Below are 27583 nucleotides of genomic sequence, written 5' to 3'. Positions count from 1 at the left end.
TAGAGAAAGGTTCACAACTCTCTTTAGGGTTGATCCTCTCAGGGAAAGGACTCCACAAAATAAAGGAAACCGGTTTGGTTCTTAAGAGTGCAAACTTTAATCAACAACTTCAAAGCAGACATGATGATATGTTCAAATTATGTCAAAGCACAGCAGTTTCTTTAGTATTGACACTAACACTATTTCTTCCCTAACCACAAATCAGTTTCCAAGCCTTTGCGGTGAGGTGACAGTGGTGGGACAGGAAGGCTGCCTTGCTTCTCTTAAGGTCGTAGCTAAGAGAAATGTTTTGCTTGAAAACAAACCATAAACACGGCCGGCTGGCATACAGCATCATCCTGTTGCATTTGGCACTACAAACACATACAAACACAAGGCAGTATGGGAACTAGAACACTACTGATATGTTTTTCCACATCGACAAAGTTTTCTCTTCATAAAAGCACAGTGATTTAGACTCTGCTTACAGTATTGTAGTTCTTTTTTCAGTGGCAAATGTGAGGGTCTAGGTTTGTAATACTTATCTTGATTTATAAAAGCAAGATACATCTGGTTAAAACATATAAAACTTCTTCATTTGGAACATAATGCATAAACACTCTGAAAAATTGTGCACAGTTTTGTAATACATAAGGCAATCATATAAACATATATAAACAAAGTAATATAGGGAATTGTTTCAAGCTTGTAAAAAATAAAATTTAAAAGAATCACTTGAGTTTTCACTTGAGTTGGATGCTGTAAATCCATAATAAGACATTGTCATACCTTAGGATATTCAGTAATACATTGTGTGATCACATCATAAGCCCTTTGGTGAATGAAATTTGAAGAGGACTTTTAAGTGCTTTTGCACATATATAACCTTGGTAGATTCTGCAACATAGTCGCATTATTATCAAATATCTATTCAGCCAAAAGATTCTACTGAAGAATTTATTCTAGATAGCATGGATTCTACACAGTTAACACTTTATGATTGATAAGCTACGTGACAAATTTGTCTTCATAAATACTGATGGACTGTGTTATTGTGGAGATGACATGTCATCATTTTTTTCTTCAGCGATGGTTCGATTGCACATAAGCCGAATAAACTACTAAACACACAAAGACAGATCACAGAAGCAACAATCAATGTTACGTTGTACTGAAGTTTACTTCGTCTAGTTGGTCTCTGGTACCAAATCGTACCTGGAAAAACACAAGAGAGACGTCATTTGAAGTTTCCATTATCCTGTGTAAAATACTATTTTCACATATAAGAATTGTTACGACTCTAAGAAATTCTACAGTATTGGTCAGAAGCTTTTTAAATGAATACCATTGTGTGACACCAGTCTTGAGGTCAATTTGGTCCAGATCCAGCTGCAACTGAGGACAACAAGGAAAAGCAAACGATGATCTCACACCTTCCTATGTCTGCTTTGGTGGAGTCTGGTGAAAATCACTGCTACATCACCACTGACAATGAACCCTGTATTGTAGACGACAATTTTCATATATCAGTTTACCTTGCCAATGAGTTCCCTCTCTCTGCTCATGAAGGAGACGCTGTTTTTCACCGACAGGTCCAGTCGTCTCTGTGTGGACTCCTCCAGAGAGAAGTCAAAGTCAAACCTACCGAAAAGAGAAAGAAGGATGAGAAATTACACATGGCATCAGTTCATAAACACCTGACACTTGTGATATTATCCGGCAAAGCCCCACTTCCTTTCTCACCTCTCGTTGAATTCTGGGTTGAGGTCTCTCTTCTTGGTGGCGGTCTTCCTCTTTGTGGTGCCCTTCTTGTCAGGCAGCAGGACGAAGGTAATATACGGGTCCGCACCGTCCTTGGAACAAGCTGCCAGGGCTCTGTGGGCACACACAGGTTTCATACACAACATAAGATGACACCAACTACTCCAAGTCTAACATTCAGTGGTAAAGGGATAAATATGACAATGTAAAATATATATAAGATATGATATAAGGACCTGCAGGAGTAGACAGTGATGAAAAGCCTGCTCTCCTCTATGGAATAGCCGATGGAAAGCTTCACCTGGCCAGCTGTACTTCCATGATCAGCAACTCTAAAGACACAGTGTAAAAAATAATTAGTTTATGTGTATTATGACAATATACCTTAAAATACATCATCAGAAAAGACACAAACTAGCAATTGACATTCAGAATTCACATTTTTATAGGATGAAGCACACTAGAAAATATGCTAATAAGGAAAGCTTGCCAGCTACTGTCTTTACAGTAGAGGCAGCGAGCAGACAATGGGGCATTGATGGCCAGTGTGTGTGACTCACACGGAGAAGCCACTCCTGTGTCGGAGGTCGAGGTGGGAAGGGTCCCATCTGGGCATGGAGTGGACGCCGTCCTCTCCGCTGACATCATCAGACGCGTCTCCCTTACGGCAGACCGCCAGCTGCGTGTCCAAGATCTGCAAGACACAAAAGCGAATTGATGCTTCGTATGAAAGGAAAAATCCACCCTGGGACACTCGTACACTGTTATATAGCATCAATTTGTGTGATGGTCAATGTATTCCAGGAGTTATTTTGTGATAAAGTGTTGTAATTCACTTTTTTGGTGTACCCACTTTGCCTCAACCTGCCTCGTCTACTTCTACTTCAGTTAGTGATTTTCTACATTTCCCAGAATGCCTATCAACAACCCCCAGAGAATGGGCGTAAACTTGTTGTATTGTGGGTTATATGTGTAGGTGGGAGACAGCGATAGTGATAGCATAGTAAGAGCAAGAGAGCGACAGTGATTTCCAGTCGATAAAAAGTGAGAGTCACGCCCGTAACTCAAAATGCAGCATATCTTATGGCTGCATTGCATTCTGGTCTATTGAGGCTACTGTTGATTGAGAAATTGCTATCTCTGCCCCTTCAGTGATGGATTTCTCCCTGTATGATTGTTGAACATCAGTGCAAATTTTCTGCTATTTGCTGCACTGCAAAGTCACATCGTCTGCGTTTGGCCAGTTATCCACATGAATAAGACAAATACACCACCAAACAACAAAATGTGCCTGAAGGTCCCAGAAATGCTGAAACACCACAAATGATACAGCACAGAACAAATCACAATCAGGACATTGCTCACACAGGCACAGTACATTGGTAACAGAGAAAATAAGCATGTGATGTTGTCAGTACCTTGAGTGTGGCCCTCAGCAGTATCTGGCTCTCTGGCAGCGCTCCATCCAGACTGAGCCAGCGGTCCAGCACCAAGCCCTGCTCCCCCAGCACTTCTCTGAGAGGAAGCACCACCGAGCCAAGGGCCTGGCCCCAGCTGTGGGAAAGCTAAATACAAACACACACACATACACATTTCTCAGCTGACTGTGTCTCAGACTGCCTAGTGTCATCTCCAGCCTTATTGTACCTCATGCAATGCTGGCTTTGATACAAAACAGCTTTAACAACACAAGTCATCTTCTTCTCAACCACCCAGCCCATACAGTGCAAAGTCAACGGTCGACATCGTCTCTCACCTTGACAGTAAGCATTTCATCTCTGGGGTCACGAACCAAGAAATGAAAGGCTTCATCCCATCGTGGGGATGTGGAACGCTCACAAATCTTTGGAAAGAAACAACAGGAGAAATGTCTTATTTTTTAAGTTTTCTTTTCTTACATACAAAAGCTCAGCTGAGACATTATGATGTGCTACCTTAGTTCGGTGTGATGTGCTTTTGAGGATAATCTCAGCCCCAACTTTTGGCTCCTTTCCGCTCTTCTTCAACTGAGATCACATAAAAAGAGTGATGTACACCAGCATTAAATAAAACTTAAACAGATTACATCACAGTGATGTAATGTATCAATGAACACGCAGCTACAATTTCACACTACAGTGCTCTAAGCCACACAGCGTCACTAGAAGCACTCCATTCCTTGGGGCATGGAAATACCCATCACCATAAACAATAAATAGAGCCCAAAGGAGTCATAACTGTGATCTCACCGGCAGGCCATGGGCGCGCTCCACATACACAAACAGCACAGCTGCTGATGGCACAACCTTGTTCTGGTAGGACTGCTGGGACTGGTACTGCAGGATCTGGAGGAACAGGAAGAGAGAGGGAGGGAGTAGAGAGAGAGAGAGAGAGAGAGAGAGAGAGAGAGAGAGAGAGAGAGAGGGAGACAGATGGCACACCAAAATAAAACCTCTAGTGACCCAAAACAATGAAGTAATGCTGAAAAACAGTACAGAAAACATTGATAAACAGTAGCGAGTGTTTTGAGTTTTAGCAAGCCTTTATTTTGCAATTTAAAAGGAGTGGTTACAATTTTCAGTTGGTCCATATTGACAGTTTTGCATCACTATCCACAAAGCGAACATACTAACATCAATAAATATCAAAATTAAATTGACCAACATAAAAAAAATAAATAAGAGAACCTCTCAAACCGTTTAAGTCCCTCATTGGCAAATAATATTAAAAGTCCAGTTTGAGTCTTGCTCTTATCAGTTGCTTAAGGTTTGTACCTGCCCCGCCTAAATTGCCATTTTTGTCTCTCCCAATATAAAATTTTACAATTTTACACAGTATGGTGCACCAAAAATAAAGCCTGATCAGTGAAAGTTTCCTCTAGTGACCCAAACAATGAAGTGATGATGAAAAACAAAGGTACCAGCCTTTTACAGTTCAGAAAACAATGATAAATAGTAGAGAAAGAGAGAGAAAGAAAGAGAGAAAGCAAGAAAGATTGAGAAAGAAAGAAAGAAAGAAAGAAAGAAAGAAAGAAAGACTAAAGTTTGAAGATATATCTAACCTGCTCCAGTCTAGGCAGGTCAGAGACTCTGGGCAGCCACTCCAGCACCAGGTGAACTCGGCCTGACTTCACATCATTCAGAGTGTACCACTGTAACAAGAGTGCCACAGAAATATTTGTGTTATGATATAAAAATGAACGTGATTCATGAAAATAGTGACATCTTTCTGTGTTTACAATATTTCACCCATGTGTCACACACCGTATCTATGAACTGCGCACTGATGATGTCTCGTAGGTTTAGCTTGAACCTGCAAAGACAGAACTCAAGTCAATCTAGCATCATGTTGCCAGTTATGCTGCGTTGTCTGTAATTTTTATTGGTAATGTCATGACGCACCTCCCGAGGAAGTCATCCTGATCAATGTCCTTGTCGAACAACTCAAACTGGACCTCCTGACCAGGCAGCTGAGTCAAAATCACCTGGGGGATCACAGTAAAAAACAGGCACAAAATCAAATCTAAACTGTAATAATTCTATTGGATGTGAGGAAGGGACCTACATCTCAGCTGTTTAAAGTGGTGATACCTCATAGAGTTCATTCCAGATGGGGTTGAGGTTCTCTTTGATGGTGTGGCTGCGGTAGGTGACACCAGCCACCCGGATCTTGACGTACGGGTCGCTCTTCCCCTTCACCATGCCCCCCATGAAGTTGTCCTTGGCTATCAGGTTTTGGGCCTCCACCAGATGGATACGCAGCACTCCCTGTGGGGCACCAAGGACATGGACTGTTACTGTAATGTGTGTGTGTGTGAGTGCATGACAGAGCGGTATCTGTTACTGTTGGGCTCTACGAAACTGTTTCTCACCTCAGTTGCAAACTCCGGGTCGGGGGTAGTCTGCTGTGGTCGGGTGGGTTGGGGTTTAGCTGCCCCGCCGAGCCCTGCAGGGTTCAGCTCCGATGTGATTCCCCCGTGACCCAGCCCCGACCCAGAGGCTGAGGGGCGGGGAGACGGGGTAGTGGGAGTGGCATCCTCATTTAGCCATAACACCTAGGAAACAGGAGACGAGTTTATGGTCATCGAATTTCAGACACTTACTAGTACAAACAGTACCGAACAGTTATTTTGGTGTCTTGCACTGGCTCCTTCATATTTTGTGGTAAACAGTCCTACGAGGTTTTCTCACATCTTTCAGAGGGGAGCAGAAGCCAGGAACACCACATCAGAACACAGAGAGAAGAGAAATTGCATGTTTGTGTATGTGTGTGTGTGTGTGTGTGTGTGTGTGTGTGCTCTTGCATTTCTGTACTTATGAAGACCACATGTCCCCACAAGGATAGAGAGATCAGGAAAGCCCTCCAGAGGACATTTTTCCAGTCCTCACTTCTTTAACGGGCTATTTTATGGTTAGGGCTTTAGGTTAGAGTTAAGATTAGAATTAGGATTAGGTTTAGGTTAGGGTTAGTTAAGGTTAGGGTTAGGGAATTAATGTAGTGTCAGTGAAGATCCTCACAAGTGTAGTAGTATAAATGTGTGTGTATGTGTGTGTGTGTGTGTGTTTCAGAACTTCATGACCCCGCCAAATCACCCACAACCTCTGAGTGTTATGTTCAACAGGATATCACACAAACAAAACCGCTGCTAGTTGAAACCTTTGTTTTGGAGGAAAGCTTGTGGGTGTGGTACTGCAACACATGCCAGATGGTTTCCTAGAAATTAAGTCAATGACCAAAAATGACCAAAACGTTTGATTGTGGTTTTGGTTGTGAGGCTCAGCATGTGTATGAAGGACACTCTACCTATTCACTACCCCACCCTGCATGCAGAGTGTAAGTGCCTTTGTATGCAACACCCACCCTAAGAACAGTTTTGACGTAGATGCGGCTGGCAGGACCAGAGTTTTCCAGCTGGAACCACTGGTCCATGGTGAGTTCAGGACTCGTCAGAAGACGAGTCAGAGGGATGGTCAGGTTGCCCAGGGACAGAGCGCGGTCATCGTCCTTCACCTAAAGCAACACATAGAGATAGGGTGAAAAAAATGCAGCAGGGAAAGGCAAAGATCATTACATTAAAGGGTTGTAAATGGGGTAAGAAAAGGGTAATTTTATAGAGCTGTAGGAGCATTCAGTTTATACAGTGATTTATACAGTATGGATAATCAGAGGGCACATTGATTAAATCCGGAGGGGAAATCAATAAGCTATTTAGTGTTGTAATCACCTCGACATCTGGGGAGCGATTGTATGTGAATGTTTTATAGCTAGATAAACTGGGCTATAGAGTTCTTACTAGTCCGGTGACTTGCCTGAACGTCAATGTCCTGTTTGCGAGGATCCTGAATGAAGAAGGTGAAGGCGTCCTCCCACACAGGGCTGTTGGTTCCATAGCAAGTCTGGGGAAGACAGGTGAAAACATTTACATAACGTTTATACATAAGCGCTTGGTTAGATGTACTAATATGTAGTTAATAGGGATGGGACGATATATTGAAGTTCAATATATCACAATACAAATATGTGACAATATGTATCGTGGGGCAGGAACTCCCAATCCAAATTATATTATTTTCACTTTGTAATGACAAATTGTTGTTTACATTCTAGCAAGCCAATTCCATTGCTAGAAAGATTTGTAGAAATAAACATAATCCTGCAATCATACTTGTCATTGAACTTTTATTTATTACATCGTATCATGGTTGTATCAAATCGTGAACCCCACATCGCGTATCGACTCGTATAGTGAGATAAGCATATCGTCCCATCCCTAGTAGTTAAAGTTGGATTCTTACCCTGCTCTCTTTAGTTGTATCCTGAATGGAAAGCTGAACCATAGGGCTGGGGTCCTTATTGCCTTTCTTCATCTGAAACACATCAAATACGCTGACGTGGATAAGAGACGGAAATTCAACACAAACCCGCACAACAAAGCCTTGCACGGTGCCACTCTTACCGGCAGGTCTTGGGCTTGATCAAGATAGATGGCTAGGATGGCAGCGGAGGGAGGATCGGCTGTCTTACTGGTCAGGTTCTGGTTCCTCTGGATCACCTGGTAGAGGAAAGAGAGACAGAGGAGAAGGTATGTGAAGAAAATGAGCAAGGAGCCATGATCCAGGGATAAAAAAAAAAAAAGCACCATTATGTATCATTATGCTGTGCTGCAGAATCACCTCGCTCAGTCTGGCAGCAGAGGGCAGCAGAGAGAGCCACTCCAGCCTGAGGTGAACACTGCCAGATGGGACGTCCTTCAGATTGAACCACTGTTAGCAGAAACAGAGGGGTCGTTAAATGCACATTGTTCTCATCTGGCTGATTTCTGAGAGCCTGGATGGGACGGCAGTATTGAAGATGGTGAGTATCAGAGCGGATCACGAGGAGGCACATGGGGTCATGCTAACAGGATTACTGCAGTCTTGGGAGCTGTTCAGTTTGCTTGATATCACTATTTAGATGCTCTCCAACGCAGGACAGACAATACAGTAATTGTATTCTTGTGTTTTCTGTTTAAGTACCAGAAATGTTTAATCTTCCCAGTGAGACGGAAATGTGTTCATATGAAATATCACGTCCGAAACCTACAAAAATGAGAATTAATACTCACATCATCCACAATTCGGGCCTTCTTCACGATGTCAAGATCCACCTTGACCCTGAGAGAGAGAGAGAAGGGACAGAGAGAGAGAGAGAGAGAGAGAGAGAGAGAGAGAGAGAGAGAGAGAGAGAGAGAGAGAGAGAGAGAGAGAGAGAGAGACAGAGAGAGAGAATGAATGGGGACCACGAGACAGAGAGAAGAGGGCATTCAAAATTCGACAGCGTCATGGCGCAACTATGGCAATTCCAGAGATGGAGATGACATGAGAAGCACATAGAGACAGAGAGTAAATGAGTGAGAATGAATGAGCTACCTCCCCAGGAAGTCATCCTGGTCTGGGTCTTTGTCAAACACTTCCACTTCCAACTCCTGACCAGGCACTTCATGGACAATCACCTGACACACACACATATAAACGGACAAACACACAACACGCACAACAAATACACAAATATAGATACAACCACAAATGACACAATAACACAAGGACATGCAAACATCAGGCAGTCACAATGGCAGAAAGGTCTGACTGTTATGCTAGCTCTACATTAATAATAATTAAATATCTATTCACTGTTTGGCTCAAGTTTTACATGACACAAATTTGTGTTTCAACCAGAGGAAAAAGAGATGCTCCGTTGAGCCCACAGTTTTCGCAAGTCCTGTTTATCTCTGAAACCACGGCTTCCTGTTATTGCAGCAGCAGATAAAATCTCCCCCAAACTGCTTAACACCAATGTGCCAGTGACATATTTACTACCAAAGATTTAGTGCAATCCCTATGAAGCAAGGACACATACACATCAACACCAAGCTATAACTATCAGCAGCACACAACTTAGCGGGACGTACAGCGCTTGAATTTCAAGGCCAAGTCGCATAACCAGCGATAGATTTTTTTTTGTCAGCTCAGTTACAGGTGTATTTTACTCCCTTCCCGGCCCCTCTCACCTCATACATCTCCCTCCACTGGGGGTTCAGGTTGCTGTCCACGTGATGAGAGGTGAAGGTCTGGGTTCCCACGCGCAGCACAGCGTACGGGTCTGACTTCCCATCGATTAAACCCTTGATAACTGTATCCTTGGCGGTCAGGTCCTCAGCCTCCAGCAGGTGGATACGCACAACTCCCTAGCATGCACATACATATATACATGCAGGCAAACACGTGCAGAGAAAACCAAAATCTTAGTCAACACATGGGTCCATTGGTCCACATTTGGATTTGCTATGTGGCTTTGAGGCTATGTGTGTGCTTGTGGCTCAAAATTATACATCTGCTTCAGCCTGTGTGGGTCCGTGTCCCCCAGGCCATTCATTACTGAGACAGTTACCCTTGGGAGAGGGGAGCGGAGCTGCGCAACGTGCAGGTCGGCCACCAGGGGGACAGTGAGACGGTTGGGGAGCACCAGGTAGGAGGCTATTGCATCCATTATCATAGTGTCCGATATGGCACTGCAAATGAATGCAAGGGTGGTGTTGGAGACACACGGGGGTTGGGACAGACAGACAGACAGACAGATACAGGCTGTATACTACTGCTGACCGCGTGAACATGCGTATAAAACATGATATCCAGGTTCTCAACAACGCCGTCAATAGGCAGCACCCATTGGCTAAAGATGAGGACATTTTTCTGTGAAATCATGTTGGCTAATGTCATCTACAGGAGGAATACAATTAAAAAGGAATGACAAACTGTCATCAAAAGTATTGCCAGGGGGCCTTTGATATGTCAACAACAAAACACGCCTCTGACAATGCTTTAATTGTATTTTCTTAAAACTAGCTGAGTATAAATGCATGGAGTCTAAATACTACATGCTGAATAAATACGAATAGAGAACACCAACAATGTATAAAGTTCTGCCAAATTCAGAGAGCTATTCAGAGCTCGACCCTATGAACTCACTTCAGCCCTGGGATATCCAGCAGGTTGGTCAGGCCAGTCCAGTTGATGTCCAGTTTCTGTGATAGTGGATTAAAGTAAAGACATATGTAGACATGCCGTCTTCAGATAACCATAATAATGCAGTGCATGAATGTAATCAGAGGCTGGTCTGCTGGCAGCACACTCACAGGCCTGCGGATGAAGAACATTGTGATGGCTCCGACCAGAGGCACGTCTCCAATAAGAGGCTCCAGGATCACACGCAGCTTCCCATGCAGCTATGGAGAGCAAAGTGTTACACCAAGGGGATTTTTTGAGATCACTAAAATAACTACAACTAACTAAATAATGTATGAATCTCTTAGTATTTCTTCACTTCCTATACCTGGATTCCTTTCACTCCTGCTTTGCAGAAGTACTTTTTGATTTCCACATTGATCTCGACATCACCGGCATAGCTGCAAGAGAAGAGTGGGGACAGATCTGACAATGTACACATGCATAACTGTAAGGCAAGGCAAGGCAAGGCAGCTTTATTTGTAGGCCTACAGCACATTTCATACACTGGGGCAATTCAAAGTGCTTGTAAGAAGTGTAAGACTGTAAGAAGTAGCTGTTGTCTATAGTTATGGCAGAGCTGCTTTCTTTTTTGTGTTAAGCAAACAATAGTGCAGTGTTATGGACTAAGCTGAGTCCTGGACTGATATTTCTCCTCTGGGAAGAACTTTTCAGTCTGTGACAAGATTGATTGGTTGCTTACACAATATCCACAATGTGAAATGACAGAAAAAGTCTAATGTAGTACCTCACATACAAATCCAACAGAACTTGTCTCTTATCGTGTTCTGTGTGAGCCTTTACCCCCACCACCTTCATAGCCTGTGAACACAACAGCTGCTATTAAACAAAGCAAATACAACTGATACAGATGCAAGCTTAATGTTTGTGTAACATATTATGAAATCATGTCAGCAGACGCTCAGCAGCATTATCATTCACTGTAATGGAATCATCAATCTTTATGCCTGCAATGAAAAAGGCTGGCGAGACAAGCCTTGCATTACCAGACTTCTGGAGAAAAAAGTCCAGACAGATTGAAGTAGATTTGGTAGGGACAAGATTAAATTTCCCAAGACCACAGTAATACCCTTGGTCCTAGTGTATTTTCTTGGTAAGGGCATATTTACAAGAGAAATTGCTGCTATTATGGCAAGCCATACAGATACCTTGTCTCCCAGGTTGACCTTGGTGAAGCTGAGTGTCTGCAGATGGATGCTGGAGGCGCGGATGGCAGGAGCGATGGTTTCCACCAGCAACTTCTCCAGATACTGGCCGACAAACGGCCAAGCCTGCTGCAGGATCTACAGGACAGAAAAAAAAATCAGTTTTTCTTGGCAAAATTTGACAAAAGGCAGAACCATGAGCAAATGTTTTATTATATAGAAGATGCGTAGAGTACTAAAAAATTGTGTGATTCATGTGATCATATACAGGTTATGTTTTCATTCATTTAAATGTAATTCTGTGTCTACTAATGTATTAGCATTTGCGAAAATACTGAGTCACTGAAAAGCACTTCCCTTTTTTGCAAAACAAGCACAATAACTTGGACATAATGGTGAACAATAAACACTCTAACAAGTAATCAGACACACCCCACAAAGCCACAGCTACAGGCTATTTGCTTTGAGATTGAGAGGCTACTCAAAACAAGTAAAAAAAAAAAAACCCCAAAAAAAACCCTCTGACAAAGGGCAATATCTAAAATGTGAAGAATACCTCAACCTGAGCCATCAATAATTCACTGTTGGATGGTTATCTATTCAATTAATCATATACAGTGCAATCCAGTATCAGTCATTTTGGAGGGTGCTGTAAGAACATATAGAAACCTCATTAATAACATCGAACTATTCAACCATAATTTTCATTTGATAAGTGGATTTCTTTTAGCTCTACATGACAGATTGAGAAGAACATTTACATTCAGTACCGATGCCATCGCTCACATTGCTGTTGGCTTCTGCATCTCAGTGTGAGATGTGAGAGAGAGGTGCCAGGTCTTATCGTCTGTATGTCATTCCTCTGACCTCCACTTCTAACTCCCCATGAGACTGGTGATGCTAATGCTTTACTCTAACAAGCTACAGCAGGGTCAGCGTCCCATACATTATTAATGAGCCAGTTATGGACACACAGTTAAGAATGATGCGGTCTATAAAAGGCAAATCCTGGCAGGCGTTCTGGTCTGCCTTACTCACAGACTCCATATCAGTTCTCTCTATTAGCGTGGAGTCATTTCCGTACGTTGTCAATATAATCAAATGCGAGGAAATGTTGGGGCTGGGGTATGTTTGTTTACGGCTCAGTGGGATGAGTGTGTGCAGCCTGATCACATGTCAGGAAGCCTGGAGGAGCGGGGGCGGAGGGGAGGTGGGGCGGTGAAAGATGAGTCCAGCAGATTACTCTCCGACAATCTGGGCTTTTGTCACGGACTTCATTACATTTTTTCCCTCCAGAAGGGCGCTTTGTTTATTAGTATTCACAACCTCACTTGCCCTGCGACGCTCGGTTACTGTACAGACAGAGACGGAGTGGCCGGGATATGATCTGAGCCACTCTCCCTGCCTCTTAATTACAACAGTAGATAATCTGCTCTGATGGAGAGAATGCAAAAGGATCCGGGGCACTCAAAGTCAGTGCAGGCGTTCTTTATGTTTATATTAAAAGTGAGGCCTTGCTAATACTGTTCCAGTTATCACCACACCATCAACACCTTATCTGGGTATCTGAACATTAGTTGCTTCATTTCCTCTCCTATCAGTCAAATGGTATTATCAGTGCTCCATCATATAGAATGCTGCATGTTAAAATGGATGATGCATGCTCCTCGCAGCTTGCAAAGAAGACACACACATGTACATACAGACAGAGACAATACAAAAGAAGAAAACATACCTTGTTCAGCCATTCTACTTTTTCCACATCTGGGAAGTTGACCTGTGGACAAGCAATAACAGGCAGACATGAACTCTCTTACACTTCAAATGTGGCAGGGTAGTGCAACGTGACCTTTTGCATGAGTGGAGATGGAAAGTACATGAGAAGATTCTTTTAGTGATGTTTTTCTGAGCATTTTTGATAGTCTGCACTTTATTTTTACACATAAAAATGGTTTTGTTTCTTAAAAGCTAAAACCTATCCACAAAATATGGGATGTTTACTTGCTTGCATACATACAACAAAATACTTGAGAAAGGTTCTAGTAAGACAATCTTTATTTTAATTGAGCAATTTTCGATACTGTAGTCTAACTTGAGTAGAATTTAGCTGGAATAGCAGTACTTGAGTAAAATATTTCATCAATATTTCTACTTCTGCCTATACATGTTGCCACTGACAAACTGTGAGCACACAGGCTTGACAAATGAAACTAAGTCTTAATTTTTGGTCACTGCCTAAATTTCAGGAAACCATCTGCAGTATGCTGCTTTATCACAGCATTTCCTCCAAAACAGAGTCATGAAAGCTCAAGATTAAACCAATCTGTCCCAAACACACACACACACACACACACACACACACACACACACACACACACACACACAGACACAGACACACACACAAGCACACACACTTTTCATTCTACATCCAGATATGGTGGTCTTGGTCTCTGCTCCCCTCTGAAAGATGTTTATGAGTCATGAGGTTTTTGGAGCCGGATAAGGTCAACAGTAACGAAACAGGAAGTGGACACACACACACAAACAGAATCTAACATGTCCTTTTTGCTACATAAATTCTGTTGATGTTCAGCTTTAGTAGACATACATTTCACCGTCAACTTAATGTAAGCTCTCCCTAAACATCTGTGTCATTGTTTCCACCAGTCCATTATATGAAAAACCTCATCTGGCATCATGTTAATTCACATTCCTCAGTGTAGCAGTGGTTCAGACTAATTCCCCAGCAGGCACTGCACATTAGGAATGTCCAAATATAGTCCTGCATGGGGGGACAGATTACATTTTGGCGGTGGCGAGAAAAAACACAATGAACAAAAAGGACAGTCATGCAGATATTTGTGCAGGTTGCCATGAATAAAGGTCCCTCTCTCTCTTTCTCTCTCTCTCTCTCTCTCTCTCTCTCTCTGCGTGTGTGTGTGTATGTGTGTGTGCGTGCGTGCGTGTGCTCTCACTCAGCTCAACCATACAAACACGAGCTGATTAATGGATAATATACATGTAATATCATCAGTGACGCAAAGTAGCTGTCAAGTAATAGAGGGAGATGCAGCACCGGTGTGACTGACCATCATTTATTTAAGTCTATATGTCATCGTTCACATTATTTTTCACGTGATTGGGTGTAACCTGACAGGTGTGACATGTGATAGAAACTGCAGAGAATGACCACGACGGACGACCACCCAGCTAAGAGTGGGGATTTAGACATTTAAACCTATTCCTTACCCACGGAGGTAAATCCCTCTTGGTTCTGAAGACCTTCTCGGTGGTGAATTCCCTCTCGTTCTCCAGGAGGTACATGGCAGACTTGAGCCTCATCACTTTCTCCAGCCGACTGTGTTTCCATCCCATGTAGATCATCAGAGCGAACAGCACCAGGCTGATGCTGAACCCAAAGTACCCGGCCAGGTACACCGGTAAAAGCGCACCTAGGCATTTTCCGAAGGACCACAACACGCTCACCGCGCGCTCACCAGGTGGATGGGAAGCCGAGGCCGAGTCCGCAGCGCCCGTCTTCCCCCTGCCCGTACTCGCCTCTGCATCCGCGGGTGGCATCGCAAAAAAAATCTTTTTCTCCGAGACTTCACTGTTTGGCCTTGAAGCTTTCCTCTCTCTGCGTCTGCGTCTATTTGCCGAGCGCCAGAGAAAACTTACCCGTGTGCGTTGCTATTCTGGAAATCATCGACAAATCATTGGCTTCCGATTGGTTAAATCATGATCACGGTTTGGTTCCACAGCGCTCCCCCACACACACACACACACACACACAGCGCTGCAGGGCACTGGTATATTCCGTGTTTCACACCGACGAGGGCAGGCAGAAACCAAGAAAGACCTGTAAGGGCGGGCTCAGCTTCAAGCCCTCCTTCGCATGAAATCCAGTAGAAACCTAAACCCTAGAATTAACTTGTAGCGTCAATGCCACGTACGGGCGGAGCGTATTAAGCCTTCTGTACGACTGTAGCATGGGGATTTTTTTTTTTTTTACCAAGCTAGAAAGGTTACACAAATACCACTTCATTCAAAGCAGCATGACCTGCAAATTATGTAAACCAGTAAACCTAATAGCCTATACAGTTGATGTAACTGGTCATCCCGTTATTTTTTTTTTTTACATAACCGGAGTAAAGCCGGTGCCTAATTACGCGCAAGCGCTCAGCTCCACTGCAGCAGCTTTTACAACCGAGCCTGACAGCAGGCTACTAGTAGTCATTGATAGAAATTTCTACCTATTAGCTCTGCCCCCGTTCACTGAGTAACACGGAAATGTTAATTCTCTATGAAACCAAAGTGGTATAGGCTATAACCAGCTACCACGTCACCACATCCACAAGTAGGCTATATTCACTAATGTGATGGTAACGCGCCAGTGGATGCAGGTAAACAGGGTAATACCTCGGCCCAAACTAACCGTAACTGGTTAATGACCATGTAAAATGGTCATTCCTGATCATTTGATCTTGCAGGTTTCCACGTAATCTATAAATGTTCCTTCGTGGAGAAATGGCCGTTTTGCCTGGCAACTAAAAGGTTTAAACCGTTCTCTAGTTGCTTGGATACAGCTGGGACAGTTGCTCATTCGCTGAGTGTAAACACTGTAAAGTTAGACACGTGGATTAATCTGATGAGCAAAACCACAGTAGCCAGATGTGGTGGAGATGTCACATGCCTGCTCTGTTGTTCAGAAGGACCTCAGGCTTTGGCTCTCTGGTTTCTAGCCTTGGAGGAGAGTGACACGTCTTCATAAATAACTGAAGTGTGGGTTTTTTTAATGAGTGGCATCCCCCTTTAAGTCTCTGGAGCAGCAAAAAAAGTGGCCTGTCAGGACAAATTGGTGTACAGTTTGGCCTTCTCACCACATTTCACAAACTACCATCATCAACACTTTTTTTTTTAAAACAATTGCAAGCAAATGAAATCCACTGAAGAGCTGTTTCCTTCCAAATTGGACTGCAGTAGCCTATTGTTGACTCTTGAGCTGTACTCTATTCTGTGCTACACTGGGCCAAGGAGCTTTACACAGAGGATGTCAGCCAATTTATAAGTAATCAACTCTTCATATTAGACAAAATCAATACATCTGTTCGTCATGAATAAGCTGCTATTCACAAATAAACCGGTTGACTCTAATGTGTTTACAGATAATTTGTGTCCATTCTCCACAGGAAAGGTTGTTTGTCAGCATGAACACTTTGGCTGCATCATGCTGTGTGACAGAAATTACTGTGTACCTGCCACCAAACTAAACTGGATCAGCTGGATCAGAGCCCAGACTACACAGCCACGACCCACCTTTGCTCCCACTTTTACCATGCCTGCCAAGAACGAGGAGTGGGCGCTTATCAATACACACGACCAGGCATTACACCTCAGTAAGGAAACCTACTGACAACTGTGTTCGCCTTCTCCCCCAGTTATCCAGAAAGAAGAAGCAGAAGTGTCAGTCATGAGGGGATGATGAGAGGGTTTATCTGTGGTGTGTTGGAACAATACAGGGCAAGGAATGTAAGAAAGGTCAAAGGTCAGACTCAGGGTAAGTGGCCTCATCCCAGTCCAGGTTCAATTCTGCTTTGTCAGTATGTGCTGATGCTAATTTATAGCAGATCAAACAATACAAATGTATTTAGGGCTGCAAAAGCTATTCATTGGAAAGTATAATGAATGTCATTGATGTTATTGTTAGTGATGAATTTGTATATATTGCTCATCATTCTTATCATCATTATTTTTCTGCTTTAACATAAAATTTCCTAATGACTATACTGTAAACAGGCATTTTTAACTAGATGTTGTTGTCTTTGCTGACTTGCTGAAATAAGGCAACAGCATTAATATGATCATTTGCTCAAATTTAATAAGGAGGATTAAAATTGTTTTCCCTAACTTTCACTAACTAATGGGATTTAATTAATGCTCAGGACAGATAGTGGACCATTTTATAGAAGTTATTACTTATTAATGAGGGCACACTACAATGTCTCTGTGTTCTGCTTATTTCTAGCTTGAGTCATCTATTTGAAAGTGTATCTGTACCTGCAACTGCAAAATGAGCAGAGCCTGAGGTTAAGTTTATTTGGATCCCCATTAGCTGCCATTGAGGTGCCAATACAAAAGAGAGATTTGAACTTAGCAAAGACAACGGTCAACTGGGTGAGACATGCTACTGTAAGGCTTGGGACCTTTGTGACCTTTGATGACTTGTTAGGCTGTTTAGTGGGCCAATGAGCTGTGGGCCTGCTTACCCTCAGCCAATAAGCTCCTGCTCTGTTAAATCTTTTTGATTAGATCAAGTGCAGAAGAGCCACCGGTCTCACTGCTCGCTATTGTGAGCAGAGTCTGTCTGTCTGTTTAACCTCCTAAAATACCGAATGTCTCTGCCCTTCAACATTTATCTGCTTTCAGTGATCAGGGCAGTTAGGCAGTGTCTGGCTGCTGCCCATTACGTTACATCATCTATTTGTCCTGGACTGCGTCCTCTAGTTAGTTGGGGGCAGTGCTAAGGGGAGGGATGCTGACATTTTGCGAGTGCCAACCCAAGTCTCCACCATGATACTTAAAAAGAACACAATTGAAGTTATATATACCCATAAAAGTATGTGTTAATTTAACTCTGAAAGTATTAAAGAGTCCATTTTAACACACTGAGTTAAATTCGCATTCACAATTTTTCTCTGCATGCACACCACAATCACCTGTTTCTACAACCAGAGTTTCCTCCACTGCAGTGGTAAAGGAACAGAGACAGGGAGGGTATATCATCCTAATGTGAAATCATCCACATTAGGAAGATATACCCTCCCTAATGTGAAATCATCCACATCAAGTTCCTCTAAGCTTTCTTGCAAAGTGTCCACAGGCAGGCACTCATGAGTCAGTTTTGCCTTCTGTTCAGAAAATATATTGTATGGTAGTTTACAATATACTGTACCTTATAGTATAATAATTAAGATCTGCTGCCTTGTACAGGCAAGTACATATACCTTACTCAGAGGGCCATCTTGGTTCGATGGGGTGTTGTAATGCATTTATATAGGGTAATACTGAGGCAGAATGCTCTTTACAGCTTCATCCTGGTGCATAAGTGCAACTAGAAAAGACATTGAAGTTGTAAAAGCGAAGGATACAGACACTGCGCCCTGTAATAAACTATCCTCAAGCTACAGCCTGCTTGTAAATCACCTTAGTTGAGAATAGAATGGAGAGTTGGACCACCTTCAAGGGTAAAACAAGATGTATTAGTGAGTTGTGTTTCTCTTGAGATTGAGCTCCTGTACTAAAGTGCCTGCGTGTCCCCCCCACACACAGCAGATGTGGAACGAATCTAAATTAGTTTTTAGAGAAATTTGCCCATGGCGTCCCGTCGTGGATGTGAACGCCAATCAGGTCTGAGGCTGAAGTGTTTTTCAGGGATCTTGCCAAGGTCTTTGAACAGACTTGTCAATAAAACCTCAGGCTGTACGGCCAGCCTGTACTTGTCAATATGCAAACTGTGCCTTGGGAAAGTTGAAAATCTGACTCATGATTCAATGTCACTTGTCTCCAATCTTTTTCTCACAAACTCTTAAGTGTTGGGATGTAGCCTTTTTTGCAAAGATGACATCACTAAAGAGATTTAGTTTTGTTTCACCTGACTGGATTTACTGTGAATACATTTGGAGTCACAATCCAGTATTGTATTGACTTTTTCCTAGATTTGACTAGTTTCATGTCCACTGCAGGTCACCATAACCTTAGTTGGCCCTAATAAGTGGCGTTCACTTGTTTTGATAAGAGCGGCACATAAGGGCATAACCCTCGTATGTCTGGCTTAAGGAGCTGAAATTAGCATGTTGTTTGAAGGTTATCATGGAATCCTTATTGCAGCATGATACCATGTTTATGCTGAAGATAATTACCGCTCAGATTTCAAACTGCATTTTGTGTTTCTGGTATTCAATTTTAGCATCAAAATGAGACAAGTCAAACCTGTTCCCTTCACAAAACACCCATGTATTAAACTAGAGACACATAATAGAGACACCTGGGATAGGACATACATTTCCTTTTGAAAGCATGCCAAGTTGTAGGTCTTGAGCAGGTGCAGTGCACTGAATAAACAACCTCAAGTTCAATTTTTTTTTTTAAACCAAAACCTTTAATCAAAAGTATAAACAAAAACAAAATGATAAAGTTAAGGAGTTAGGAACAGAGTCCAGAATGTCCCAGAGGAAAAGCCTTTCATCCAACTGGTCTTGAATCAGCTCTCCAACATCAATCAGCAGCCCCACTGCCACTCCTTGCCTCTGGTTGATATGGATGCCACAGGCCTCAGACTTGACACGGGGAAAGTCGCTGGACTCCAGCTGCGGTCACCGATCTGCTGCTGTCGACAGCTTGTGATGTCACAGCCACGGCGGAGAGGGCAGCTTACTTGGACCTCTGCCTCATCTTTCTCCTTTTGCGCTTCAGCCTGCAGGTCATCAATCACAGGACCCAAATAGACAAAATCCTTCCCAAAACAGTATTCCCACAATGTCACATGCCTTTTCTACTAATATGGTACTTTACCAGATACACAGCTCACTAGATGGCAGTCATTTGATTGTAATCAGCTGTTATTTTCCAACCAACATGACCATGTGATAACAGAATACTAGAGTAACGTCACTGCATGCCATTTTACTGCAAAACATATCGAATACAATCTTACCTGCGCATGCGCTTCTTTCTCCACTGCGAAAGTGAAGAAAAAGACAACGTTAGCCACACTGAGGTAGTGACATTTCATGGAAACATTTAAAAAATACTCTCACGATACCAAAGAAGCTAACTCAAATGTAAACATACAGACACAGAAAAGCAAGTACTACACATTTAAATGCTAAAGGGTGCGCAGTGCGACTGTCGTCCTCAACATGGCTAGCTAGCTAGCACCACTTCAAAAACAGATTTACTTTGTCATACGAGCAAAAAACACGAACCTTTGCTCTCATGTCGAAGAGGGCTGTGTGAAAAGAGAATGGGAAAGGTAATTGATTAGTTCGATGGCTTTAAAAAGATGCCGATTTACTTGGATTCAAACACCAACATTTTAGCGATAGTTGCTCCTACATACCGCTGCGGAACCGTCCTCAGGAAGAACGTCATATTCCAGCGACTTGGTATTTATGGGCGGCGCAACGTCATTCTGATTGGACCACGGCAAAACATGGGAAAGTTTTCTAATATGGGTTTACAGAAAAATGCTGTCGTTAACGTATAAACCAGCAACCAAATGCCATCAGATTAATAAAATCGTATCATTCTCATTTATAGCTTAATCTCCAATGTTCCAAAGTCGTCAACATATCTATATTATTGCGAATAGATTCGTTTTTGTACTATGCCCACATGCAGCATATCTCTAGTCCTCCACTAAAATCTATGTGAATTAGAGTTGTGAATCTTATTACCACCAATATTATATACTACATATATTGTAATATGTACATTTTTTATCTCTTAGTACATAGTTGTGTCTGTACCTGGCAATTACACTGACGAATATGCCATATCTTCAACCATCCATTGAACATGAATGACTTTTGAGCTGATTTACAGACATGCACCCCATGGGTTAAATTACATAAACTACATACCTAACTAGTGCTGAAAGGATTAGTTGATTAATGGATTAGTCGACTGACAAAAAATTAATAGATTATAATCATGATAATCAATTAGTTGTTTGTCATTTGTCATTTATCAAGGAAAAATACTAAACATTTGCTGGTTACAGCTTCACAAATGCTAAGATTTGCTTGCTTTTCTCTGTTTCATATCATTATAAAATTAATACTTTTGGGGGGGCGGGGGGGTTGGCTCACTTTGAGCTCTGGTAACTTGATGGCCATTTGTCATTATTTTGGACATTTTATAGGCTAAATGATTAATCGATTAATTGAAAGAATAATAAATAAATGAATCAACACAGAAACTAATAGTTGCAGTCTGTCTAACATTCAATTGTAATTGCAAATTGTAACATTCACCAAAAATTATAATTAAAAGCTAATATTCTAACAGTCCCTCCCATAGCTTTAGATAAGGGCCTGTGTGTGTGAAATGTATTCAGAGGAAAATAACCTTGGGAAGGGAAATTCATAATCCTTTTCAGAATCATGCACATTTACTCAGTTGGCTAAACACAATCCAACAAAACAAGCACTCAACTGATGTCAGGTGGCTTTTTAATGTTTCCAAAAATAGTCTCTGAAACTGGGATTTGTTTTACAAAAGCATCCATATATTTAACAGCTATGGAATTCTTATGTAAACACAGACTGTGAAACTCCTTGACAGCAGTGGTGGCACCAGAAGACCGAATGCAGAACCCTAAGCAAGAGTTTCGCCATCCACAACTGAGCAAAGGAAGAAAAAAATAATAAATCACTACATTTTCAGATGTTACATTTCTCAACCAGTGGAAGAAGTCTTCAAAAACCCATGTTATAAATTGTTAGTTGAGTAATCTAGATGACTAGATGCCTAGAAGTATACATACTGTACTAGTATACAGACCCAAGCAAGAGCAGTGTGAATATGTAGTAATTTTGCTGAATTCAACAGTAATGATGACTGATGATTTCATGCTTATAGCTCTTATGAATGTCACATGACGTCAGGGATCAAGATAGGTGTTACACATTTTCCCCCCACAAAAGGTAAACATTCATTTCAAAAAGGCATGGCGTCAAGTTTGTGACCTCAAGCAAGTTATCAATATGCCACTCAATTACATTGGCACAATGCTGTGCAGTCATCCTCCTTGGTTGCAATGTCAAACTCATTTTATTTACCATGACTTTCACTACAGATTTTTTTTTTTTTGGGGGGGGTAGAAGAGGGGGGGAGGCTGAAGGTCAGTCAAACGGTTAAATCTTCCATTGAGAAAACCTAGAATATGCCCTTGCACAAAATATCCCCTCTTGGAGTGGAATCGTGCTTACTATTCAGGGGAAATGCCCATCTCAAGGACAGTGAGATTTAAGAGGAACAAGTGTGTGAGGGTTGACAGTTAGAATTTAGGAGCAGCAGCGTCCCAGTCTGACATCAGTTAGATTTGGAGGTATTCACAACGGCTAAGCCCGCAAGCGCCTCAAGACAGCTGGGACAGAAGGATTCTTGACGTCTGTTCTTTGGGTCTTCAGATGTCTGTCTGTATTTCTTGGAGACAAAAAGCTGAGATGGAGGGATCTACTCTGCCGCTTCGGTCTCCGCTGGCTGTCCTGTTGCAGTCTCAACGGTCTTTGAGGCCTTTAAAAAATAAAAATGGAAGTTAGAGGGAACGTTGGGAGCATGTATCTTTGTTTATTTCATAAGCCAGTATCACACTGCCCGGTATCTCACCTTCTTTTTCTTTTTCTTCTGTGTCTTGCGGCTGGCTGAGCTTTGAAGCAAAGCCTTTATTAAAAAAAAACAGGGACAAAAATGGACATTCATAAGCTCATGAAGTAACGACACAATACATCAACCCATAATGCCTTTGAAAATGTCAAGTCAGCCAGCAGCACACCATAGCAGTCCCATTAGTCTAATCCCTCTCGCTAAGGCGGAGGAAGCAATGGCCCATCCATCAGGGGTGTTTTACCTTCAGCTCTGGGTCATCCACTTCGTGCTCAGACTTATACAGTTCTGGCTCAAACAGGCTGTTTGTGATTCGCAGTGGTCCGTTGGCCATGAGCAGCACGGTGAACTTGAACTGGGCCACAACCTCGCCTACAAGAAAACAGGATTGAACAATGCATCAGACCAGGGTCCATACAATTACTCACACATCAAATTCCAGGTTTTTTTTTTAATACCCCCATAGCTCAGGGCTTGAAACTGACTAGTTAGAGCCCGACATTCTAGTGCCATTAATGTCGATTGTCAACAATTTAAAGTTGAATCACACATTCAAGACGTATTTTAAAGTCTTCCCTAGAATTACTTATTTTTGAACAGGCATAAGTTGATTCAGAATTCTTTACTCTTTTTTTCTGGACAGAAAATCATCTTGGCTATGGGCTCAGTAAAAAACAACACTATTAAAGGGAGAAAATAAATGCAAGATGGGACTCCTATTGCTGAAGAATTTCTATAAAGTCAGGCACATTTGAAGTCCTCCTCCCGCTGTGGATTTACAAACTTTAAAGAATTTTCATGGTCACTGGAGCGCTTAATTACGTTGCTTATTGTTCCACTCACCCTCCTTCTCATGCAGCACGTTGAAGGGCTGCAGCAGCTCATGTTTGGCACACTCCACCACACCCAGCCTGGCCTTGCCCTCATCCTCAAATGCTCTGAGGAGACAAACAAAGGAGAAATGAGGAATCAACTCAGGAGACGGTATTAGAAAGATAAAGGAAGAAAGCGGCCAAGGAAAAAATGCAAAATTGGATCTGAGGCAGAAAATAAATATGGGCACTGTCCTCAGTTCATCCTATTACCCTAGTCAAATTTGTATATGTTTAATGTGTTTGCCTTAAATAGAGAGAACAGGGGTGACACTGTTTCAATATCAAAAATAGTTAGTTAAAGCTATTTGCATTCATAGTCAAGTGCACTATGTTTAAACACCTACCTCAGAGTGAAAGGCATGGCATCAAAGCGTCTCTCCACCTCACTGAAGAACATCCGAGATGTCTTCATCTTCAAGCCGTACACCTTGTTGGGGTCTCGTTTGTAAATGGTGGTCCTCTGTCCTCCATCCTTTGCCTAAGGTGTACAACACAACAGGTATTTAAAAAACCCTTCCTTTTATGGGAGCCTCAAAACTCAGTGGAAATTCAAATCAAAACAGATTTTCGCCTTACCTTTCCCTCTCCAGTGCTGATCAGCACATCCACTGCATACACCTCATGCACCTCAAACTCAGCCTTCTCATGGTCCTTTCTATAACAACAAAGAGGCAGGGTCAGCCACCGGTCAAACAGCATACTGATCAGGTCAGTCGACACTAGCTGACTGAACTCACCTCTGCTGGTCCGTTGGGTTCTGGATGATAGTTTTCTCGCCATCAATCACATGTTGTTTTAGCTGATGGGAGAGCATGCCTGCACACATTAAAGTGGAAGATAGAGGGAAAGCATGTCAAATAACATGCAATGAATCTATTGTGGTATGATCACCAGGAAGTGGAGTAGACTAGAAGGTGCTGAGTACATTGGCTGATTTGAAGTTCACATGCAGGGTTGGACTCAATTTATGAATGAACTCAATTCCAATTCAACTGAGGAATTGGAATTTGAAAAAACCTACAGGAAACAAAAACTGGAATTTCAGGAAATTGAATTTAATTCAATGAAAATCCATGTTTTTTTTGTTTTTTCTAACCACATACCTGAGATTACATGTAGTGCTGTATATTATCAATACTGAAGATCATAAAATGTTCAAGGTACCTTTCAGGTGGTACTAGATGCATAACATGTAATCATACGACATACATTATGATTGAATGCATTTGATTTAACTATCTTTGATTCATGAAGTTTAATTTACAAAGTCAAGGCAACCTCTATTAGAAGTGGAATTTCATGGAATTCAATTCGGTTTTGTGTCATTCCAATTATGTTTCCTTAGAGCTGGGTGCAATTTCAATTCCAGGAATTGGATTGGAATTTACTGTGCATTCTCAATTCAATTCATGAATGACCAACCATTGTCAAATGTTCAGAAAAACACTCACCCTCTATGGGGGAGCACTTGAATGACTTGGCGATCTTGTTCCAGGCTTCTGTGACCTGTGAGTTCTGATGGAGAGACATGGTGAAAATGTATTAGTCAAGGTGAATAGTGATGGCTTGTGTCAAATCAGTGGTCAGGGTGGGAGAAAGTTCTTCTACCTGGTTTCCTGGCTTGACAAGACGCAGAGCAGCCTCAGCACAGAGGTGAGCTGCTTTGAGAACATCTGCCTTCCGCCCTGTCAGCGGGGCTTCCTGAAGCCACACAGGACACAAAAGAATTAAGAGAGATGGAGTAATGAAGTACTGTTGCTGATGTAACTAACTGTGGTAATAGAGAAAATTACATGCTCAACTCATGGCTTCTGTGAATGAATCAATGGGTGCTTACAGCCTAGACGCAATGTATTCCAACAGTGACGGCATACCTTGGTCACTCCAACAACAAAGCTGTGAGCCACGTTTGAGATGAAGCCGTCAACATGCACACCCAGATCACTGCACACAGAGAGAACGGACAAACATGAGGCAAAGAAACAAGGTACGACCCAAAAATAAAGTATTAAGTATAGTGTATCGAGTGCAGCGGAGGGACAGGTGTACGTTTTGTGGCTTACATTTTGACAAGGTCCCCATCCTTTAGTACGACATCAGAGTCACTCTTCAGAGGGGAGTGGTGGCAAACACAGTTGTTAACAGACACACTAGTCGGAAAGGCAATACCTGAGGAAGACAGATAAAAGCATTAAATTGAGTGAAGTGAATACAATCAGTGATATCCAAGCTAATAAAAGCACCCATTCATTCCCTACTGCCAGTGTGATATCCAACCACTTACCTTTCTTCATGTCTTTCTCCTTCTTGAAGACTTTCCCAGTTTCTGTCATGATGAAGGCATCTCCCTTCTGACAGAGGCTGAGCACGGAGACTCCTGCTGTAGCTGCCTCCACTACAGTCTTCAGGGCCTCTGAAGCACAAGAGAAGAGCCATGCTGTGGTTAAAGTGGTTAGGGCTAACCCTAACACGGAGGGTGGTACTTTTTAATGACTAAATTAACAGGTGCCAGGCTGCCACCACCCTGGATGGATAAGGCGAACCGCGAACGCATGTACAGTTATGTAACTCATTCCAGTAACTGTTCATTCTCACTACACAGAGATCATTCAATGACTTCTAATGTAGGGTGTTTGACAGTGAATGACACGCGCCTCTGAACAACCGTTTGATTTTGACTAAGTAAACGTTACTCTGGCTAGAAGGACCTGAAAATTGACAGACTGGCTGACAGCTGTGCAGCAGCAGCCGCCGGCAAGAAATTGTGTTACTATCGATCAATATAAACAGCACACTGGTAAGCTGGCACTTTGAGAAGAAACCTTGCCGTTTAATGACGGCTGGATGACTAAGCTAGCGTTAGCTGGGAGCTTAGCGTACTGCTAGTAGTAAATTAGCTAGCTTAACTAGCCAGCCATTGTTACGTTAGCAGTTAGCTAACGCTAGCTAGAAATATAGCTTAGCTTCATAGCTAGCTCACAAGGCAATCTGACAGCAACGTGACGTTTAGTATATGCCCGCTATTTTAAAGCACCACTTGGCTAAATATTTAGCTAGCGCCATATTTAATCCATAATTGACTCAGGCTCGCTTTCTAATAATGACCCATCATTGCTACGCTGCGGCACATGGCACAGCGGTAGCCTAGATATGAATAGCTGGCACTGCTAGCTAGACGAATCCTGATACTTCTTAAGTGTTCTCTTCAAATCAAAACGGTCTAGCTTCATTTCACTTACGATTTGCAATCTCTGCCCCCATCTTGTATTTTGTGACCACCAAGTCATCGGCGATGGTCTGCTCTTGTGGATCGTCATCTCCAGACATGTTAGCAATGTCTCCTCGAACTCAAAGTAACTTTTCCCCGGCGGGTGTCAGTCAGTCAGAGGTTTGACCACGCTGCTCTGTTCTGCAGCTCTACTCTCACCGGCCCGCCCGACTCCGCTCGCCTACGACCACAAGATCCCTCCCACCATCAAAGATGTTATACACTATCAGTGAAGATAGTTCACACCCTCTCTCAGCCCGTGGAAACCCTCGTTCGCTACACCGGAACAGTGTAGGGGCAGGGAAATCATCGCGCGCCTAAAATTAGAACATTGCTGAACAGTCTGGAAGCAGGATAATTATCTTATGCACACTGCAGCTAATTTACATAACAATCTTGATGGATATGCATTACTGACGTCATACATTACACACCACGCATGCGCGAAAGAGGAGCACCTGCAAAACTTTTTTTTTTTTCCATTTCTAGACACTATCAGCAGCTTCATAAGACATACGGTCTCGCTGCTTGGCGAAATCACATAAACCTCTCGCGATTACGATAATGGATTAAATGATGCACTCTCACTGAGTCCCAACCAAAAAGAATCTGTCTAGTATGATTAAC

At 42.5% G+C, this 27583-nt stretch overlaps 2 protein-coding genes across 2 annotated transcripts; both read right to left on the bottom strand.

The window, feature by feature from the left end:
• Window positions 1–80: 80 nt before the first annotated feature.
• On the bottom strand, window positions 81–15208 carry esyt1a (extended synaptotagmin-like protein 1a). The gene is made up of 31 exons (XM_071516696.1): window positions 14675–15208; window positions 13161–13202; window positions 11429–11563; window positions 11008–11081; window positions 10588–10660; window positions 10391–10480; window positions 10224–10279; window positions 9646–9766; window positions 9266–9442; window positions 8628–8710; window positions 8324–8372; window positions 7893–7982; window positions 7676–7771; window positions 7515–7586; window positions 7029–7115; window positions 6580–6729; window positions 5591–5773; window positions 5310–5486; window positions 5121–5203; window positions 4983–5031; window positions 4781–4870; window positions 3969–4064; window positions 3675–3746; window positions 3497–3583; window positions 3159–3305; window positions 2301–2434; window positions 1977–2072; window positions 1723–1854; window positions 1515–1620; window positions 1325–1374; window positions 81–1194 (listed from the first exon to the last, which is right to left on the bottom strand). The coding sequence occupies exons 1-31, from the start codon at window positions 15002–15004 to the stop codon at window positions 1167–1169; spliced, it is 3255 nt and encodes a 1084-aa protein (XP_071372797.1). The 5' UTR covers window positions 15005–15208; the 3' UTR covers window positions 81–1166.
• A 6432-nt stretch (window positions 15209–21640) lies between these two features.
• On the bottom strand, window positions 21641–27110 carry LOC139642019 (proliferation-associated protein 2G4-like). The gene is made up of 13 exons (XM_071516709.1): window positions 26928–27110; window positions 25973–26101; window positions 25752–25857; window positions 25563–25632; window positions 25297–25389; window positions 25140–25203; window positions 24426–24504; window positions 24265–24343; window positions 24033–24166; window positions 23657–23751; window positions 23058–23185; window positions 22817–22870; window positions 21641–22723 (listed from the first exon to the last, which is right to left on the bottom strand). Exons 1-13 carry the CDS (start codon window positions 27013–27015, stop codon window positions 22664–22666), a joined length of 1179 nt encoding a protein of 392 aa, XP_071372810.1. The 5' UTR covers window positions 27016–27110; the 3' UTR covers window positions 21641–22663.
• Window positions 27111–27583: the final 473 nt, after the last annotated feature.

This window comes from Centroberyx affinis, unplaced genomic scaffold, assembly GCF_046629955.1.
Source record: "Centroberyx affinis isolate AG114_WGS23_722 - 3 ecotype Tasmania unplaced genomic scaffold, CSIRO-AGI_Caff_v1 ptg000428l_1, whole genome shotgun sequence".
NCBI lineage: Eukaryota > Metazoa > Chordata > Actinopteri > Beryciformes > Berycidae > Centroberyx > Centroberyx affinis.
This window is presented reverse-complemented; position numbering and strand designations above follow the sequence as displayed.